This window comes from Leucoraja erinacea, chromosome 6 (assembly GCF_028641065.1).
Source record: "Leucoraja erinacea ecotype New England chromosome 6, Leri_hhj_1, whole genome shotgun sequence".
Lineage (NCBI taxonomy): Eukaryota > Metazoa > Chordata > Chondrichthyes > Rajiformes > Rajidae > Leucoraja > Leucoraja erinaceus.
Window position 1 is genome coordinate 15659311 of NC_073382.1, and position 21444 is coordinate 15680754.

General features: G+C 42.0%; 1 protein-coding gene across 1 annotated transcript in view; it reads left to right on the forward strand.

Annotated features, from left to right (window-relative positions):
* Window positions 1-3722: 3722 nt before the first annotated feature.
* The window catches only part of LOC129697934 (solute carrier family 15 member 1-like), a 54065-nt gene continuing 36343 nt past the window's right edge, over window positions 3723-21444 (forward strand). Inside the window, exons 1-6 of the mRNA XM_055636670.1 lie at window positions 3723-3839; window positions 12940-13024; window positions 13638-13779; window positions 15435-15554; window positions 19180-19279; window positions 20565-20655. Coding sequence (XP_055492645.1) covers window positions 3750-3839; window positions 12940-13024; window positions 13638-13779; window positions 15435-15554; window positions 19180-19279; window positions 20565-20655 — 628 coding nt within the window. The 5' untranslated portion in view covers window positions 3723-3749. The remainder of the gene's footprint in view (window positions 3840-12939; window positions 13025-13637; window positions 13780-15434; window positions 15555-19179; window positions 19280-20564; window positions 20656-21444) is intronic.

Sequence of the window (21444 nt, forward strand, 5' to 3'; positions counted from 1 at the left end):
ACAAAGCCTGGCAAGTGATAGGTGGATACAGGTGAGGGGAGTTTTTGATGGGCAGATGGTTGGACAAAGGCCAAAGATGAAAATACAAAAAGTATTTGATAATGACAATAGAATTAATAGAATAGAATTAAGGGACAGAAGTTTAGGGGTAACATGAGGGGGAACTTCTTTACTCAGAGAGTGGTAGCGGTGTGGAATGAGCTTCCAGTGGAAGTGGTGGAGGCAGGTTTGTTGGTATAATTTAAAAGTAAATTGGATAGGCATATGGATGAGAAGGGAATGGAGGGTTATGGTATGAGTGCAGGCAGGTGGGACTAAGGGAAAAAAGATGTTCGGCACGGACTTGTAGGGCCGAGATGGCCTGTTTCCGTGCTGTAATTGTTATATGGTTATATGGTTATATGATAGAAGGGTGAAAATCGTTAAGCCAAAGGAAGGAATATGGGTGGAAGGGGAGAAATGGGTGCAAGTCCAGGGAAGGGTGGTGCACAGGGAAGAGAGGAGGGGTAATAGATGGGAGGTGGTGTTGTTAATAGGTTTGTTACTCAAAAATTGGAAAATTCAAAGTTCATACCATTAAGTTGTAAGTTATCCAAGCGGAATATAAGATGCTGTTTCTCAACTTCATATGTGATCACACTCTGACAATGGAGAAGGCCCAGGACAAAAATATCAGTATGGGAATGGGGAGTTAAAATATTTAGCAACTGGGGGATCTGGTAAACATAGAAAAATAGAAACATAGAAATTAGGTGCAGGAGTAGGCCATTCGGCCCTTCGAGCCTGCACCGCCATTCAATATGATCATGGCTGATCATCCAACTCAGTATCCCGTACCTGCCTTCTCTCCATACCCTCTGATCCCCTTAGCCACAAGGGCCACATCTAACTCCCTCTTAAATATAGCCAATGAACTGGCCTCAACTACCCTCTGTGGCAGAGAGAGTTCCAGAGATTCACCACTCTCTGTGTGAAAAAAGTTCTTCTCATCTCGGTTTTAAAGGATTTCCCCCTTATCCTTAAGCTGTGACCCCTTGTCCTGGATCACCTTGGCAGACCAAACACAAGTGTTTGGCGAAACGGTCGATAAGTCTATGCTTGGTTTCACTGATATAAAGGAAGACGCATCGGGAACACCGCATGCATTAGATGAGGTTAGAGGAGGTCAGTTTGAAGAAGGAACCTGACTCGAAATGTCACCTATCCATGTTCTCCAGAGACATTGCCTAACCCACGGAGTTATCCAGCTTTTTGTGTCTTTTTAGTATGTCAGCATATGCAGTCTCTTGTTTCTCCTCTTTCTCCTTCAGAGCATAACTTCTGTGTTCGATAGACCCCAAAATGGGAAGAAATTTTGTTTGTGGAGGGAAATGGACAGGTGACATTTCAGGTGGGAATCCTTCTCCAGGAAATAAACTGCTCAAAGAGTTCCTCCAGCACTTTGTTTTTTTTTTTTTTAATCTCATAATTACAGCACCTACAGTTTCTTATGTCTCCAAGAAATGTTGTCTTGCCTTTTGCTGCAATCTCTTTTCAACGGCATAGTTTTCACAAATAATTTTCTATACTTCAAAAAAGATGTTGTCTAAGATCATTTCTATTTACTCCTAAAATACGTTCCTCGGAGTAAATATCACCAGCAACTTGTCCTGGACTAGCCATATTGAAGCAATGGCCAAGAAAACACACCAACACCTCTACTTCCTTAGTTTGGCATGTCCCCAACTACTCTCACCAACTTCTACAGATGCGCTGTAGAAAGCATTTTATGTGGATGGATTACAGCATGGTTTGGGAACAGTTCCATCCATAACCGCAAGATATTGCAGAGAATTGTGGACGCAGACCATGACACAAACCAACTTCCATTGACTCTATTTACCTCTATTTACCTCTCAATCTGCTTTGGCAAGGCCATCAACATAATCAAGGACGAGTCTCACCCCGGTCACTCCCTCTTCTCCCCTTTCAAGATGCCTGACAGTGCCAACCTGGTATACGCGACAATGAACTAAGCCAAACTAAACTAAATTGTTTCAACAATGAAATCAATGACAGCTAATGCGCAAATCTCTACAGAAATGTTGTGGTAAGTGTAACCATTCTGGCCCTCATCCACTGCATCCCTTTGTGTGTGGTCGCGAGAAGCCAGGGTATTCAAACACCAAGTGTCACTACTTGTGAGGTTCTGCCTGTCCCGTAGTAATGAGAGAAGTTTGCTGAGAAGAACCTTTGACCACAACTCAAATACTGAGTTGCATGGTCTGCATGGAATCCAAGGGATGATTCTTCCATTCACAGTCAAGGTTCAATGTCAGGAGCCAGAGAATTCAACTTGTAAACTGGAAACAAATAAAAAATTGTCTTCCAAACACCAGGAAGACAAGAAAGACGTTACAAGGCCTTCTACGCCCAAACCTCCAGACTCAGAAACAGCTTCATTCCCAGAGCTATAACGGCTCTGAACCGGCCCTGCTGAGTGCCCCCCATCCCACCTGGACTGTCTCCCTCAGATGGTCACGTCACACAGTTTATTTATTTATTTATTTATTTGACATTGGTTGGAAGCTGCATACCAAATCTCGTTGCACTGATGTGCAATGACATTAAAATATATTATTATTATTATTATTATTATTATTATTATTATTATTATTATTATTATTATTATTATTATTATTATTATTATTATAATGCTAGAGTAACTCAGTGGGTCAGGCAGCATCCATGGAGAACATGGATAGATGATGTTTTAGGCTGCAACCCTTCTTCAGACCCAAATACTGCAAGAATTCACAATAGTAAGAGGGCAATGAACAACCTATCTTGTCACTGAAGTTGTGGTCCTTGGGACGACACCTTATTTTCTTATAAAATACTGGCCATTGGATATTTTAAAAGTCAAGATTTTAAAATGCTTAATTGTTACCAGTACTATCACAACGTTTGAAAAACATTTAGACAGGTACATGGATCAGACATGTTTAGAGGGATATGGACCAGGAGCAGGCAGGTGGGACTAGTGTAGATGGGGCATGTTGGGCGACGTGGGCAAGTGGGCCGAAGGGCCTGTTTCCACACTGTGTGACTATGACTTTATGTACCGAAATGGAGCAAATGAAACTCTTACTTGCAGCAGTGTAACAGGTTAGTATTTTAAGGACTTCTCGGGCAGAGCCTTGGTTTAATGTCTCACCTGAAAGGCACGAGATTACAAGCTGACACAGTAATACTTGATCTTGGCCCATGAGCAATTAAGTTCATTAGGGGAGCATTCGAAGTTGCTATAAACATTTGTGCAACCTGGAGTGAAATTCTGAGTTTGTGCACTGCCAAACGTAATCTCCTCCCATAAAGGCAGCCAGGCCTGTCTAATCTCAGGTGCAGTTCCACAGATAGCAATGTACAAATGTACCAAGTTGGATGAAGAGCACTCTCAATCACCTGACTGATTAGAAATGGACCAGGTTCAAGGTCAGAACTTTAAAAATTGATTTCCAAGGCTCCAGTTAGTCTCTTCTCAAGATTAACTTTCCAGAGAGCACCAGGCCACCTTAACCGGTAGCAACATGAAAGGTTGGTGATTTAATTGAAACCCTGCAATTCAAATGATGTGGATTATTTAAATTTTCTGGTTGCCAAACAAGTTTTTTTTTTCTCCTGGCTCACTGTACAATGAGCAAAGCCTCGGCGAATGGGTCACAAATTCTGCTCTTTCTGGAATCAGACAAAATCATCCCCCTTCTACAATGTCTCAACAGGCACTCATTTATCTCTTGTTTCTCAAACTCTCCACAGATGAAGAGAAGGAGCCGGAAAAGCGTCAGAAAAGATCAATGGTGGGTGGCATTCTCCTTATGTTTACTCTTATTTGTATTCTGATTGTCTTAACCCTTGTTCATTGAGCGCTTCAAAATCATTCATGCTGTGTGACTTGCTGTGGCAGGAAGGATATCTCCTCGATAGCTTTGCCATATGACCCCTTTACAAAGAGCAAACTAGCCGTTGAATTTCACCCTCTATCTGCCTAGGTACTTGTCGACTCTCTGGTACATCTATGTAATTCTATGTCAGAGTGTTTGTTACTGTCGAGGTACTTGTGGAGTTGTAAGGAGCCTTCGGTACTTCTATGTAATAGTACAGCAAGTTATATTATTTCTGGAGACTGCAGTTAATCATTTCAGTATTGTTTTAAACTGTTACTTGATGTGCTTTAGTTATGACGCCTGCCAAGTCACCCATCAAACCACACAGAAGTGTTTGTGCTCCAAGTAAGAAAACACGGTATTATCTGAAATTATATCTTCAGTTATGAGTTGCAGACACCCAAGCCATGTATGTATTTTTCTGATGTTATTCCTGAGGCTTCAAAACCAAAATGTAAAAATCTGCAAATTTGAGAAAAGACTAGAACCCCCTCAATGGGTCAGGCAGCACCTGTGGGTTGAGAAAACGTGTTCATGTTTCAGGTGGACGATTCTTTGTCAGAACTGGGAAAGATTGAAAACAAGTTAGTTTTAAGATGCAGAGAAGATAGGGAGAGAGGGATACAGAGAGAAGGATATACTGTATCTGAGAGGGTGTAGCCAGAGTTATTGTAGGGGGTCAGATGGTCGATGGGTTAATGGGGGCAGATAAACGTAGAAACATAGAAAATAGGTGCAGGAGGAGGCCATTCGGCCCTTCGAGCCAGCACTGCCATTCATTGTGATCATGGCTGATCGTCCCCTATCAATAACCCGTGCCTGCCTTCCCCCCATATCCCTTGACTCCTCTAGCCCCTAGAGCTCTATCTAACTCTCTCTTAAATCCATCCAGTGATTTGGCCTCCACTGCCCTCTGTGGCAAGGAATTCCATAAATTCACAACTCTCTGGGTGAAAACGTTTTTTCTCACCTCAGTCTTAAATGACCTCCCCTTTATTCTAAGATTGTGGCCCCTGGTCTGGATTCGCCCAACATTGGGAACATTTTTCCTGCATCTAGCTTGTCCAGTCCTTTTATAATTTTATATGTTTCTATAAGATCCCCCCTCATCCTTCCAAACTCCAGTGAATACAAGCCTAGTCTTTTCAATCTTTCCTCATATGACAGTCCCGCCATCCCAGGGATCAATCTCGTGAACCTGTGCTGCACTGCCTCAAACACAAGGGTGTCCGTCCTTCAAATTAGGAGACCAAAACTGTACACAATACTCCGGATGTGGTCTCACCAGAGCCCTACACAACTGCAGAAGATAAAGGGAGAGAAAATAATCTAAGATATCAAATAAAGGTATTAGAGAGTGAGAATACAAAGCAGAAATCATAAAACATTGTTATATGCAGGGCCTTTGTACACACCGATCATAAACTAGATAACTCCTACCAACTTATCTCTACAACAATCCTGACCTCATCCTGTCTCTTCTTCCCTCATCTTCTTTGCAACTTAAAACTAATTTGCCTTCTCTCCCTGTTCAACTTGAAACTCTTTTTATACTTGCTGTGTGACCTGCTGAGGATTGACAGCATTATGTTTTTTATTTCATATTTACTAAACCTAGAGTTAAGCCAGTGAGCCACATAGGAAGTGAGGAGACTGTTGAGATCCAGGAACAAACAATTGGCCTGGTGGTGGGAGTCAGAGGACGGTAGAATTCTTGAGGAACATTTTAAGACTCTTTCCGCCATCTTGGACAAATTGGGGACATGTGACCAGCATTGTGCAAAAGGGACTGAAGATCTATATTAACACTTTAGACAGCATGTTGTTGGCATAGTTATGCCCCTGTCCCACTTAGGAAACCTGAACGGAAACCTCTGGAGACTTTGCGCCCCACCCAAGGTTTCCGTGCGGTTCCCGGAGGTTTTTGTCAGTCTCCCTACCTGCTTCCACTACCTGCAACCTCCAGCAACCACCTGCAACCTCCGGGAACTGCACGGAAACCTTGGCAAAGTCTCCAGATGTTTCCGTTGGGGATTCCTAAGTGGGCCGGGGGCATTAGTAAGTTTGGAAATTACATCAAAATTGGTTGTATGGCGGATAGTGAATAAGATTACAACAATATCTAGACCAACTTGGAAAGTGGGCAAAGGAATTGCAGTTGGAATTCAACTCAGACAAATGCCAAGTGTTGCGTTTTGGTAAATTAAACCAGGGCAGGACTGAAACCGTAAATTGAGTTTCCTGGAGAGTGCTTTGGAATGGAGACCTCAGAGTTCATGTACATTGCTCCCTGAAAGGATGACACAGGTAGATAGAATAGTGAAGAAGGTGTTTGACATGTTTGCCTGTTTCAGTCAGCTTTGACGTCATGTTACCAAGGCTGGGAGCTGAACATTCAGGGATATTCAATATTTAGGAGGGATAGAGAGAAAGGAAAAGGAGGTGGGGTAGCGTTGCTGATTAGAGAGGAGATTAACGCAATGGAAAGGAAGGACATTAGTTTGGAGGATGTGGAATCGGTATGGGTAGAGCTGCGAAACACTAAGGGGCAGAAAACGCTGGTGTGTGTTGTGTACAGGCCACTTAACAGTAGTAGTGAAGTTGGAGATGGTATCAAACAGGAAATTAGAAATGCGTGCGACAAAGGCAAAGCAGTTATAATGGGTGACTTCAATCTACATATAGATTGGGTGAATCAAATTGGCAGGGGTGCTGAGGAAGAGGATTTCTTGGAATGTATGTGGGATAGTTATCTAAATCAACATGTAGAGGAACCAACGAGAGAGCAGGCTATTTTAGACTGGGTATTGAGTAATGAGGAAGGGTTAGTTAGTAGTCTTGTTGTACGTGCCCCCTTGGGCAAGAGTGACCATAATATGGTTGAGTTCTTCATTAGGATGGAGAGTGACATTGTTAATTCAGAAACAATGGTTTTGAACTTAAAGAAAGGTAACTTTGAGGGTATGAGACGCGAATTGGCCAAGATTTACTGGCAATTAATTCTAAAAGGGTTGACGGTGGATATACAATGGAAGACATTTAAAGACTGCATGGATGAACTACAAAAATTGTTCATCCCAGTTTCGCAAAAGAATAAATCAGGGAAGGTAGTGCATCCGTGGATAACAAGGGAAATCAGCGATAGTATCAAAGCGAAGGATGATGCGTACAAATTAGCCAGAAAAAGCAGCATACCGGAGGACTGGGAGAAATTCAGAGACCAACAGAGGAGGACGAAGGGCTTAATTAGGAAAGGAAAAATGGATTATGAAAGAAAACTGGCAGGGAACATAAAAACTGACTGCAAAAGTTTTTATAGATATGTGAAAAGAAAGAGATTAGTTAAAACAAATGTAGGTCCCTTGCAGTCAGAAACAGGTGAGTTGATCATGGGGAACAAGGATATGGCAGACCAATTGAATAACTACTTTGGTTCCGTCTTCACAAAGGAAGACATAAATAATCTGCCGGAAATAGCAGGGGATCGCGGGTTAAAGGAGTTGGAGGAATTGAGTGAAATCCAGGTTAGCCGGGAAGTGGGGTTGGGTAAATTGAATGGATTAAAGGCCGATAAATCCCCAGGGCCAGATAGGCTGCATCCCAGAGTACTTAAGGAAGTAGCTCCAGAAATAGTGGATGCATTAGTAATAATCTTTCAAAACTCTTTAGATTCTGGAGTAGTTCCAGAGGATTGGCGGGTAGCAAACGTAACCCCACTTTTTAAGAAGGGAGGGAGAGAAAAATGGGGAATTACAGACTAGTTAGTCTAACATCGGTAGTGCAGAACCTGCTAGAGTCAGTTATTAAAGATGGGATAGCAGCACATTTGGAAAGTGGTGAAATCATTAGACAAAGTCAGCATGGATTTACGAAAGGTAAATCATGTCTGACGAATCTTATAGAATTTTTCGAGGATGTAACTAGTAGCGTGGATAGGGAAGAACCAGTGGATGTGGTGTATCTGGACTTCCAGAAGGCTTTCGACAAGGTCCCACATAAGAGATTAGTATACAAACTTAAAACACACGGCATTGGGGGTTCAGTATTGATGTGGATAGAGAACTGGCTGGCAAACAGGAAGCAAAGAGTAGGAATAAATGGGTCCTTTTCACAATGGCAGGCAGTGACTAGTGGGGTACCGCAAGGCTCAGTGCTGGGACCCCAGCTATTTACAATATATATTAATGATCTGGATGAGGGAATTGAAGGCAATATCTCCAAGTTTGCGGATGACACTAAGCTGGGGGGCAGTGTTAGCTGTGAGGAGGATGCTAGGAGACTGCAAGGTGACTTGGATAGGCTGGGTGAGTGGGCAAATGTTTGGCAGATGCAGTATAATGTGGATAAATGTGAGGTTATCCATTTTGGTGGCAAAAAACGGGAAAGCAGACTATTATCTAAATGGTGGCCGATTGGGAAAGGGGGAGATGCAGCGAGACCTGGGTGTCATGGTACACCAGTCATTGAAGGTAGGCATGCAGGTGCAGCAGGCAGTAAAGAAAGCGAATGGTATGTTGGCTTTCATAGCAAAAGGTTTTGAGTATAGGAGCAGGGAGGTTCTACTGCAGTTGTACAGGATCTTGGTGAGACCACACCTGGAGTATTGCGTACAGTTTTGGTCTCCAAATCTGAGGAAGCACATTATTGCCATAGAGGGAGTGCAGAGAAGGTTCACCAGACTGATTCCTGGGATGTCAGGACTGTCTTATGAAGAAAGACTGGATAGACTTGGTTTATACTCTCTAGAATTTAGGAGATTGAGAGGGGATCTTATAGAAACTTACAAAATTAAGGGGTTGGACAGGCTAGGTGCAGGAAGATTGTTCCCGATGTTGGGGAAGTCCAGGACAAGGGGTCACAGCTTAAGGATAAGGGGGAAATCCTTTAAAACCGAGATGAGAAGAACTTTTTTCATACAGAGTGGTGAATCTCTGGAACTCTCTGCCACAGAGGGTAGTTGAGGCCAGTTCATTGGCTATATTTAAGAGGGAGTTAGATGTGGCCCTTGTGGCTAAGGGGATCAGAGGGTATGGAGAGAAGGCAGGTACGGGATACTGAGTTGGATGATCAGCCATGATCATATTGAATGGCGGTGCAGGCTCGAAGGGCCGAATGGCCTACTCCTGCACCTAATTTCTATGTTTCTATGTTTCTATGTTACAATTGTACAAGATGTTGATGAGACCTCCCTTGAAATATTGCATGCAGTTCTGGTCCCCCAGCTACAGGAAGGATGTCATTAAACTGGAAATGGTGGGAAGAGATGCACAAGGCTTTTATCACGGCTGGAGGGCTTGAGTTATAAGCAGAGACTGGGTAGCCTGTGGCTTTTTTCCCTGGAGCATAGGAGGCTGAGCAGTGACTTATCAAGGAATCTCATTTAGGGGGATAAATGAGGTGAATCAACATATTATCAAGGGGGATAAATGAGGTGAATCAACAATGTCTTTCCCTCCATGCCAGGTGAGTCTAAAACTAGAGGACACAGTTTTAACATTAGAGAGAAAAGATTTAAAGAGGAACTGAGTGATAACTTTTTCACACGTTTATCATACAATTACATGTTAATCTCAACACTAACCCTCATTTAAACAAATACATCAATAGGAAAGGTTTAAAAGTTCATAGGCTAAATGCAGGCAAATGGGACTAGTTGGCATGAAGGACCCACTTCCATGTGGTGTAACTCCATGTTTATTGGGTCAGGCTCAGGGGCCAATAAATCTCAGCTGAAATGCTTTAGATTTGCTTTTGTGCAGATCACCAATTTAGATAATAACATAAGCCGGTTGACCGAAACCAAATAATGGGGGTCAAAAAAAATTATTGTTTGCTAAGAACTGGTTGCTCTTGTTTTCCTAGACCATTTACGAAAGTTCTTCTTTGTGGTAGCAGAAGGGTCTCCCACTCAAATGGATGTGAAGTACCAGTCTTCCTGGCCACACCCACATCATGGGCATTAATTAAAGGCAAAGATTGTTTAAGGTTGAGGGAGTCCAAGGTTCTGTTGCAATCCGCTATTAAGTTGAACCGTCTTGCGAAATCTTCACCAGCTCACACTGGTGTGAGATTCACCAGTTCACCGCAAATTAGAAACTAATGATAAAAGTAAAAAAATTGGCCAATGTTGGAAATGTAAAAAGTAACTTCAAGATGCTGATCAGGCAGCATCGGTGGAGAGAGAAACAGAATTAACGTTTCAGGGTAACCCGTAAACCAAATTTATGATGGTCCTCTGTCAATGTCTTGGGTGTGTGTGAACATAGACAAAGAATGAAGGAGTTGTGAAATGCAATGCAGGAAGATTTGCGCAGCTGTGTTCAGGCTGGGAATGACTGCACTCCAAAAGAAATAAAAGGAAAAAAAAACAGAAAGAAAATCAAACAAGCAGGTAGATTGATGCAGATTGAAATCAAATTTTCTTTCAGATTTTTTTTAGAGATGCAGTGCGGACACAAACTCTTTGGCCCACCATTTCTGCGCCGATCAACGATCACCCCATCCTCCAACACGATCCTACATACTAGGGATAATTTTGTTTTTACAGCTTAAAAAGCTTATTAACCTATAAACCTCTCAGTCTTTGGACTATGGGAGGAAGCCGGAGCACCCAGAGAAAACCCACGCAGTCACAGGGAGAACGTAAAACTCTGTACAGACAGTATCCGTAGTCAGGATTGAGCAGCGCTGTAATGCAACATCTCTACCGGCACGTCATTGTGCCGCCCTAGAACGTACATACTCCACACAGACAGCACAGATAGTCAGGATCAAACCAGGGTTTCTTGCGCTGTGAGGTTGCGCTCTGCCACTGCGCCATTGGGCCTGAAGATATGGAATGTAACACTGAGTAAGAAGACAACAACAGGCCAGAATGGAAGACCAAGCTTCTTTTGTTTCCTCCCCCAGAGAGTCTTTGATTTGAAATGTTAACTCCGTTTCTATTTCCGCAGATGATGCGTATTTCCAGTGCCATAGGTTTCAATTCCGATTTTCAGCATCTGCCATTTTTTAGATTTGGATTCATCAACAAATTGATATCCTTGTCATAATTCATTAAACGTATAATTCCCGAATTAGCGAGATTTGTAGAATCACAGATGGATAGAAACATAGAAACATAGAAAATAGGTGCAGGAGTAGGCCATTTGGCCCTTCGAGCCTGCACCGCCATTCAATATGATCATGGCTGATCATCCAACTCAGTATCCTGTACCTGCCTTTTCTCCATACTCCCTGCTCCCTTTAGTCACAAGGGCCACATCTAACTCCCTCTTAAATATAGCCAATGAACTGGCCTCAACTACCTTCTGTGGCAGAGCATTCCACAGATTCACCACTCTCTGTGTGAAAAATGTTTTCCTCATCTCGGTCCTAAAAGATTTCCCCCCTATCCTGAAACTGTGACCCCTTGTTCTGGACTTCGCCTACATCGGGAACAATCTTCCTGCATCTAGCCTGTCCAACCCCTTAAGAATTTTGTAAGTTTCTATAAGATCCCCCCTCAATCTTCTAAATTCCAGCGAGTACAAGCCGAGTCTATCCAGTCTTTCTTCATATGAAAGTCCTGACATCCCAGGAGTGAGTCTGGTGAACCTTCTCTGCACTCCCTCTATGGATGCAACAGAGGAGATGGCCAGTGAGTAATTCTTCACATGAGGTGCTGGAAACAAACATATGGATATATCAATGGAATATCTAATCACTGTAAATGGTTATTAACCATCTTTGTATTACCAACGTATTCCACTAAAACATGTTTCATACAAGGTCGCAAAGGGTAGTGGTACCATTTAAAATGGAGCTGAGAGAAGATTTGATTGGATGGTAGATCCATTGGAATAACATTTAGTTTAGTTTAGAGATGCTGCACGGAAACAGGCCCTTCGGCCCATCGAGTCCACACCGACCAGAGATCCCCGCACACTAACGCTATCCTACACACATCAGGGACAATTTACAATTATACCAAGCCAATTAACCAACAAATCTACGTCTTTGGAGTGTGGGAAGAAACCCAAGATCTCGTAGAAAACCCACACAGGTCACGTGGAGAATGTACAAACTCTGTACAGACAGTACCCGTAGTCAGGAACGAACCCGGGTCTCTGGCGCAGTAAGGCAACAACTCTACTGCTGCACCACCGTGCTGCCCCTTGAGCATAGTTGCTCTTGATCTACTTATGCACTTTACAGACTGATCTGAGATGATTAAAGCATTTGAAAGGGGTGGAGAGAGTTTCTGGTCTGGGATAATCTTAGACTTGGAGCCTGGAGATGTGAAGATGGGACACAGCAAGCCTGCTGAGAAGTGCAACCATTTTATGTTTTTATTTTAGATTTATAGTATCCACTGTACTATGCCTCGGCAAGAGTCAGGCCCACTCTGTTTCAAGCTGGTAGTCTGTTGGAATAGTGTTTCTCTAACTAAGATTAAATAATGTCGATAAGAACCAATTAATGCTTCAAGTCCTACAGCGGGCGCATGAAGATAAAGCGTTACAGAGAGTAAAGGGCCTGTCCCACTTTCACGACCTAATTCACGACCTCTGCCGAGTTTGCCCTCGACTCATACTCGCAGCATGGTCGTCACGAGGTCGTAGGAGGTCATAGGTAGGTCATGATGCTAGTCACAGGTACTCGTGGTATCAAGTAGGTCGGGCCGTTTTCTAGCCTGATGAAAAATGTCCACGAGTAAAAAAGGTTGTGAAATAGGTCGTGAAAGTGGGACGGGCCCTTTAGATGCATCAAGAGGGAGTTAGATTTAGCTCTTAGGGCTGATGGAATCAAAGACTATGAGAAAAAGCAGGAATGGGTACTGATTTTGGATGATCAGTCAGGATCATATTGAATGGTAATGCTGGCTTGATGGACTGAATGGCCTACTCCTGCACCTATCTTCTATGTTTCTATATTGGGAAGATGTGGGCAGTTTGTCGTTTGTTATTACCCAGTTCCTTGTAACAGCTGGAATATTGAAGATCGGATGTAATTTATCTCTGTTTCCTTTCAGCCACACATTTTTGGATATCCCATCAGCATATGCTTCATTATTGTCAATGAATTCTGTGAAAGATTCTCCTACTATGGAATGCGAGGTACCAGCAGATCTGTATTTAAGTCTCATTGAACCAAAATTGTTAACCTTTAATTTTGTCTGTCCTTTCTTGGTTCTGAACTCGGTGCGCTGATGAGGTGACGGGTGATAAGTGTATTGGGTGATGGGTTGTTGGGGACCTTGACTGGATAAGTGAAGATGCTGCCTGTAATCCTTTGTCCTGATGCAAAACATCTGTACAAAACAAGGAGCAACGAACAAGTGATAATAAACAGGTTCAGTAGCACCGTGGTTACATTGTTGGATCAGCAACAGCAGCCAGAGTTTGAATCCTAACATAGTAGCTGAGGATCAACAAAAACAGGGGGTGTATGGTAGAGTGTACAAAACACTGTGCAGATTAGGATACAGGCAGCAGGGTTCTGGGAGATACCGAATTTACATGCTGGGAGATGGTTTATCGGGACTGAAGCACACAAAGGCAATGAACGAGGCCTTCAACAACTGGTTAACTAAGTGGGATGGCCATGGAGCAGAAAAGCAACAGAGGGCTCACTTTCTGTTGCAGTTCAGTTTCCTATTTTAGAGATGGTGAAATGTCCATGAATAAGTGATGCAGTGACAATTCCCTCCTCTCCGTCTTCTTCACACAGCGGTCCTCGTCATATATTTCCGCTACTTTCTTCTCTGGGATGAGGATCTCTCTACTGCAATATACCACGGCTTTGTTGCGTTGTGCTACCTAGCACCTCTCCTTGGAGCCATCGTTGCTGACTCCTGGCTGGGAAAATTCAAGTAGGTTTCTTTAAAAAAAAAGTTTTATTTAGTTAATAAACATAGAAAGTCTGGCGATACTACAGCATCTGTGTCAATGTTCTAAAATATATTCCAGCCTTTGTAGGAGCAAGCCCTACATTGTACTATTGTGCAAGTGATCAGTAGATTGTGGGATAATTATCAGCTAGAAGAATGGACTTAACTCCCTTGTTGATCAGGAGCCTGGGGTCTTTGGAGCTATTGGAGAGAGTAGAAGGGGCCTTGATTTGAATTATTGTTCAACAACACATCACCTCTAGCTAAGTCTGAAGAAGGGTTTCGGCCCGAAACGTTGCCTATTTCCTTCGCTCCATAGATGCTGCTGCACCCGCTGAGTTTCTCCAGCCTTTTTGTGTACCTTCGATTCTCCAGCATCTGCAGTTCCTTCTTAAACACCTCTAGCTATGTATTTGAGTGTGCATGTGTGTGCGCATGACAGAATGTGAATTATTGTTTGTGCTTGTGCTAGTGCAAGCTTGTGTATCAATGTGCAAATGTGTTCCTCCTTGTGCTAAATGTTTGTGTGTGACTCTTTGCATCAGAATGTATATGTGCATCAGTCAGAACTTGCAAATCAACGTGCATGAGTGTGTTTGTGTGTGTGCAATAGCTTGCGGGTGAAAGTGTGTGACTCGGAGTGTATGCCTATGTACAAGATTCAACGTGTGTGATCTCTCTGGATACTTTCAAGAGAGATCTAGATCGGACTCTTAAAGATAGTGGAGTCAGGGGATATGGGTAGAAGGCAGGAATGGGGCACTGATTGGGGATGATCAGCCATGATCACATTGAATGGCGGTGCTGGCTCGAAGGGCCGAATGGCTTACTCCTACACCTATTGTCTATTGTGTACATGGTTAACATTTGTGTGCATAAGAGTATTTGAGTGTGAAGAGAAGGTGAAGGTATTGATGTGTGAGTGGAGGGGTGGGAGGTGGATATTCACTAAATTATTTGAAGATCATGAAGAAGAATATGTCATAACTTTATGTTATAGGAGCAGAATTGGGCCATTCGGCTCAGCAAGTCTACTCCGCCATTCAATCATGGCTGATCTGTCTTTCCTTCTCAACCCCATTCTCCTGTCTTCTCCCGATAACCCCTGACACCCGTACTACTCAAAAATCGGTCTATCTCTGCCTTAAAGATTTCAATTGACGGCCTCCGCAGCCTTCTGTGGCAAAGAATTCCACAGATTTACCACCCTCTGACTAAAGACATTCCACCTTGTCTCCTTTCTAAATGTAAGTCCTTTTATTCTGAGCCTGTGGCTTCTGGTCCTAGATTCCCTCACTAGTGGAAGCATTCTCTCCACATCTACTCTATCCAGGCATTTCAGTATTCGGTAAGTTTCAATGGGATCCCCCCTACTTGTCAATTAATGGTGGGAGAGTGAAGGAGGGTACTTCACCAATGCATGTGAAGCAACATCAGAGAACAGCTCCAGTCACATACTTGTATCTTTGCTGATAAATGTATAGACATGTGCAAGCTAGAACATTTTAATGGTGTATGGAGGTCTGTCTTCTATGCTCTCACGAATGGTCACCATCACCGCTTCAGGCCTTACAGCGAGCGACAAGGAAGCCCTTGCAATCTCCTCAAATACATTTTTACTTTTTTTATTGCAACAGGACTATCGTCTACTTATCTATTGTGTACACCATTGGACAAGTGGTTATATCGATCAGTAGTATTGCAACCTTATCTGACACTAATGGAGATGGTCACCCAGAAAACCTGAGTATGCATATGTGAGTAAACATTTTACACAATACACACAATACACAATACAATACACAATACAATTTATTTGTCACTTGAACCTCATAGAGGCTCAAATGAAATGTTGTTTCTGCAGTCATACACACATGAAAAAAAAGACACAACGCAATGTTTAAGTTTAAGTTTAAGTTTCAGCGATAAAATTAGAAGCGCACGTTAACAAATCTCTGGGCTCGTCTTGAACCTAAAAAACTAGGGACATTGTTTAAGGGTGACTTTGGATGCTGGTGATCCAAGAAATCTGGATGTTCTCTGACAATGTGTTTGAAATTAGGTGCAACGTGTAATGTTGGTCCCTTTTGCAAGGAACATGAAGTAAAAAGTAGAGAAATTTTGCTTTAAGAAGTTGGTGAGACCACATAAAGCTTTGGTACACAAAAATGCTGGAGAAACTCAGCGGGTGCAGCAGCATCTATGGAGCGAAGGAAATAGGCAACATTTCGGGCCGAAACCCTTCATCAGACTGATGGGGGGGTGAGTCTGAAGAAGGGTTTCGGCCCGAAATGTTGCCTATTTCCTTCGCTCCATAGATGCTGCTGCACCCACTGAGTTTTTCCAGCAATTTTGTGTATCTTCGATTTTCCAGCATCTGCATGTGTTCCTTCTTAAACACATAACACTTTGGACTCCTCTTTTAAGGAAAGATGTCCTTGTCATGAAGACAGTGCAGAAAAGATTCACTGGATTGATCCCAGATATGAATGAAGGGATTGTCCTACGAATAAATATATATATATTTTTTTTTTAATTAGCAGTACAGTAACTTACATTAATACACATCACATATATCTTATTACATTATGTTGTACCTCTTCATTTTTTGTGCTTTAAAAAAGATAGAAATAAAAGAAGTAAGGAAAGTAAGCAAGAATTGTGAAGGTGCAGGAAAGTGTTGGGAGAATAAAGTCCCTTAGGGAAGGAATTAGAGAAGGAAGTAAAGAAAGGAAATAAGACCCTAGAAAGAAAAGAAAAAAAGAAGAAAGGAAAAACAATCGCTCTATTGTAACACAAAACTCCGCCAAAAAGGATATACCAACCATGTTTTTATTAAAAATTTATTTTATACCCCCCGTTACCAGATCCTGGTACCCTTTATATTTTAACTTACTATTGCACCTTATGCTTGTAATAGTTCCGTAAATGCAGACCACGTCTTTTGGAAGTGATCTGCTTTGCCTGCTAGGAGGAGTCTCATCTCTTCCAAGTGTAGTGTTTCAAACATGTTTGAAATCCACATTTTTATTGTTGGTATTGGAGCATTTTTCCAAAATTTGAGTATAAGCTTTTTTTCCCATTATTAGCCCATAATTAAGTAAGTTCTTTTGAAACACATATAATTCGGGGTTACCTTCCGATATTCCAAAAATGATCCATTCTGCTTTTTGTACCAGTTTTATTTTAAATAATTTTGTGAAGATTTCAAATATTTCGTTCCAGAATTTTTTAATTTTTATACAAAAAACAAAAGAGTGCGCTATGTTACCTTCTTGTGATTGACATTTATCACAAATGGGTGAGACATTGGGGAAAAGTTTGTTTATTTTAGTTTTTGAATAATATAGTCTATGTAATGTTTTATATTGGATTAGAGTATGTCGTACGTTGATCGAGCATTTATGCACATATAGTAAGTGTTTATCCCAGCTCTCTTTTGAAATTTTTATAGCTAGTTCTTGTTCCCAGTTTCTTCTAATACTATCGGTTGTAGGTATTTCTAGATTCACCCATAATATTTTAAGTATTACTAGATTTGGTGATTCAGCCTTTGTCTTCATGCTTCATCCAATAAGTCTGGGGGCATGTTATGATAGTCTTTTGTATTTTTTCAGATAGTCACGGATTTGAAGATATTTGAAATATTGATTATTTTTTATATTTCAGTTGTAATTGTTGAAATTAATAAAAAAAAAGTTTGGTTTTGATTCCCATTCTTTATATTGGTAAAATTGATCTGAATTGAGCGTTTAAATATAGGGTTATTGGGCATTAAAAGAGATAGATTTCTTTTTTAAGTTCTGTTTTATTTTTTCCAAGACCTAATTGTACTAGATCATTAGATTTTTATTATAATTTTTGTTAGAATTCATTGGTGAGAGGATAGTCGTTCCTGTATTACACGTAGCGGTTCTCTCTCTCCATTACAATCCAATCCACCCGCTGTGCAGAGTTGTCCAGCAGGTGATTCATATTTTTAATATTTACTGCCCAATTATAGTACATAAAGTTAGGGAGTGCTAGACCACCCATCTCTTTTGGTTTACTAAGGTGTGCTCTTTGTATTTTGTGGGATTTATAATCCCATATAAAGTTTGTAATGTCTGAGTCTAATTTTTTGAAAAAAAATTTTGGAAGATATAATGGATTGATTGAAATAAATATAGGATTTGTGGTAAAAAAAATCATTTTTATAGCATTTATTCCACCTATTAAAGACATCGGAAGCATTTTCCAGAATTTAATTAGATTATTTAATTTCTTAAGTAAGGGGCTATAATTGGCATTAAACATACCGTGATAATTTCTAGTGATTTCTATTCCTAAATATTTAAATTTTTCTGTGGCTATTTTAACTACGAATAAATATTAAACACCTTGGATTAAGAGCAGAGAAATGGTCAGCCTGGCAGGCAGCAACTGGAGAGAAAAACAGAGTTAACAACCTGAAATGCTTATTCTGTTTCTCTTTTCACATACACTACCTGAGCTGAGTGTTTTTTTTAGCATTTCCTGTTGTTATTTCACATTTCCAGGAACTTCAGAATTAAAATAATTGCCATTAAGCAGACTGGAATTTGGAAATATTATACGCGATTGCATTGAAACATACAAGACACTGTGGATTCTGCACAGTGGATGCTTGGAAGCCTTTCCTTGGCTGGGGTGTTTAAAACTAGGTCTAGGATGATGATGATACATTATTGTCACATGTAGCTAGGTACAGGGAAACAATCTGTTTTTGCATACAATGCACAAAGTATGCAGAGACTGGCGCCGTACCTGGTGCCGACAAAATTACAACGTACCCATTATAGTCATGATGGTACCTCTTCGTTCTCAGCGCTACCCCACTCCCCCCCCCCCCCCCCCCCCCCCCCCCCCCCCCCCCCCCCCACCGCACTGGATCTCTCTTTGTTATCGGCGGCATTACTTCAGGATTAGAGGATACCCGTCCAAAATGGAGACAAAGCGGGATTCCTTCCTTCAAGGCATTGGAAATCTTTGTAATTTGTCATGTGTGGTTGTAGGGGGAGGGGGGAGGTGGGTCATTTAATAGATTCAAAACAAGTGATTTTGGAAATTCGGGGACAATGAGTATTATGGGGATAATAGCATGGCAAAGGCGAGTTGTAGATTGCTAGCTAGCCTCTAAATTACCCCTTGGCGCAGATAGGATGAAAAGTGGAAGTTGGATGGTGGAGATGAGGCAAGATCAGATAGACTATGAGCTTGGTGAGACAGCTGTGAGGGGGTGAATGGCCAGCTCTATATCATTGTGTTCTTTGGCTCAGAGGTGAGAATGCAACCTATTAAGCTGCAGCAAACCTCTCCCTCAACACCTGCATGGGTTACAATGCAAGATTCTATTTCTCCCAGAGGGTTGTCGATGCTTGGATTGCTGCTCATTGCTTTGGGAACTGGTGGCATCAAACCATGCGTGTCTGCTTTTGGAGGAGACCAGTTTGAGGACCATCAGGTAAACACACCCATTAAGTTTAAAGTGCATTTTTTTTAAATTTGCTGATAAAGACACTAAAAAAATAACTGCTGTAAAATATTTTGGATGGCAACAACCACTTCATGTAGCAATGGAATATTTTTGGGGTTAATTGCACAGCATTATACAGGTTTTTGGTAATTAGGAAAGTATGAATGTTACAGGACATGTTGTCCCGTGTTGAATGAGGCACTTCATGATGTGCCTTGTTAGTTAGACTTAACCTGCACTCTTCAACTCAAGATAATTTCCCCCTGTTACTTGCTGGGAGACATACTTGGTCAAGAAAGCAATGAGACCAATTGTTTGTCTCCTGATCTTAATGAGATATGAATACTGGGTGGGGACAGGTGGCAGAATGAAATCGTGTGAATTCAAGTCAGATGCAGAGACAATAAAGGGCCTGTCCCACGAGCATGCAACTCCACGTGGCAAGCGCGACCTAACGTGGTCGCTTGAGCCGTATGGCCTCGCGAGGCCGGTCCCACTTCGATCGCCGGAGCCGTATGGAGTTGTGCGGAGCTGGTCCCGACATCGCGAGGGGCTCTGAAAAACTGACCGTGTTCAAAAATTCCACGCGGCAACGGCCTGCCAGCCCGCAGCCGCCTCGACGCCGTACGCACCGCCTCGACGGGCGTGCGCAGCGTCTTGACCCCGTACGCAGCGTCTTGACGGCGTACGTCACGCGCGAACTTCCCGCGGACTTTGCTCGAACTTCACGTCACTCACTCGACCTCCGAGCGGCCCCCGGGCGGCCCCCGCATCCGGTTTGGTCGCGCATGCAGGTCACATGCTCATGGGACAGGCCCTTAAGGAGGGGGAGAAAATCATGTAGATTGAGAGAGCATGAAAGGAAAACCAAGAAAACTTAAGGTCTTTACATCTCTTAAAGGTTAAAAGAATCTCCGTGAATAATTGACTACTGTTGGTAAGAGACGCTGGAGTTTCTGGGCCAGTGGGGATTAGAAAGACAGGGCATCATTAAAATAATCATTCTTTGCCCTAATTTTCAGCAGTCAGCTTAACAGTTAAATGCATCTGTTCAATGGAACATTTGGGTTAGTTGAAAGTAAGGAATATTTTCCTCACCACAACTGATTGGAGGATTTAGACAAAACTAATGTGTATCAGTAAACCTGCTGTTACTTCAACAGCAGCATCAGGGCGGGTCAATGCTACAGAGTAAATGTATGAGTTGTGAATATCTCCGAGTGCCTTTGTTTCCTTTCGCTACTGTAATCAATTTTCTCTTCTTTCTCTCAAGGAAGATAAAAGGAGGAAGTTCTTCTCAATCTTCTATTTAGCAATCAATGCAGGAAGTCTTATTTCCACAATTGTTACTCCGATCCTGAGAGGTACGCATGTCTAATGAAGCAAGTTTCAATGTACAACTATCAACAGCAAACTTTTTGATGAAACTATTAAATCTTTGTTGATCAACATTCTGATTTAAAAAAGCATTGAAGCCAAATGCAAATAATCTGGCTTTCTTAATTTCTCGCATTTTCTGGATGCAATGACTGAGTGTGGCCCAGTAAAACTATTATTTCATCAATGGAGTTGATTATTACTCCATGTGTTAGTTTTGACAGAGGGACTTGTGCTCCACAGTCTTCTGTGGTAAATAATTCCACCGTCTTATTAAAGAAATTCCTCCTCATCTCCTTCCTAAAAGACCTTTAACCCTTAAAGCCCCAAACAGCTGGAGTTTAAAATTCCCTTTGTAGTTTTCAATCCATGCGGTTGTCTAATCAATCACTTCCGCTGCAGTCTCCTTCAGCCCGACAAGCTTTACAGCATGCTGTTCCTGGATTATTTTTCATTAGTTTTTGATGGCTCTGTCATTAGAGGCTGTCCCAAGATGTCCCATGGTTTAGTGTCAAATGTTGCAAGGACGCTCCCGTGAAGTGACTCTCTACTGATGTATCTGGGATCTTTTTTCTGTTATTAAAAGCACTCTATATATTTTAATGTTTAAGATGAAACTACAGATGCTGGAAAATCGAAGGTAGACAAAAATGCTGGAAAAACTCAGCGGGTGAGGCAGCATGTATGAAGCTTCAGTCTGAAGAAGGGTTTCGACCCGAAACGTTGCCTATTTCCTTCGCCCCAAAGATGCTGCCTCACCCGCTGAGTTTCTCCAG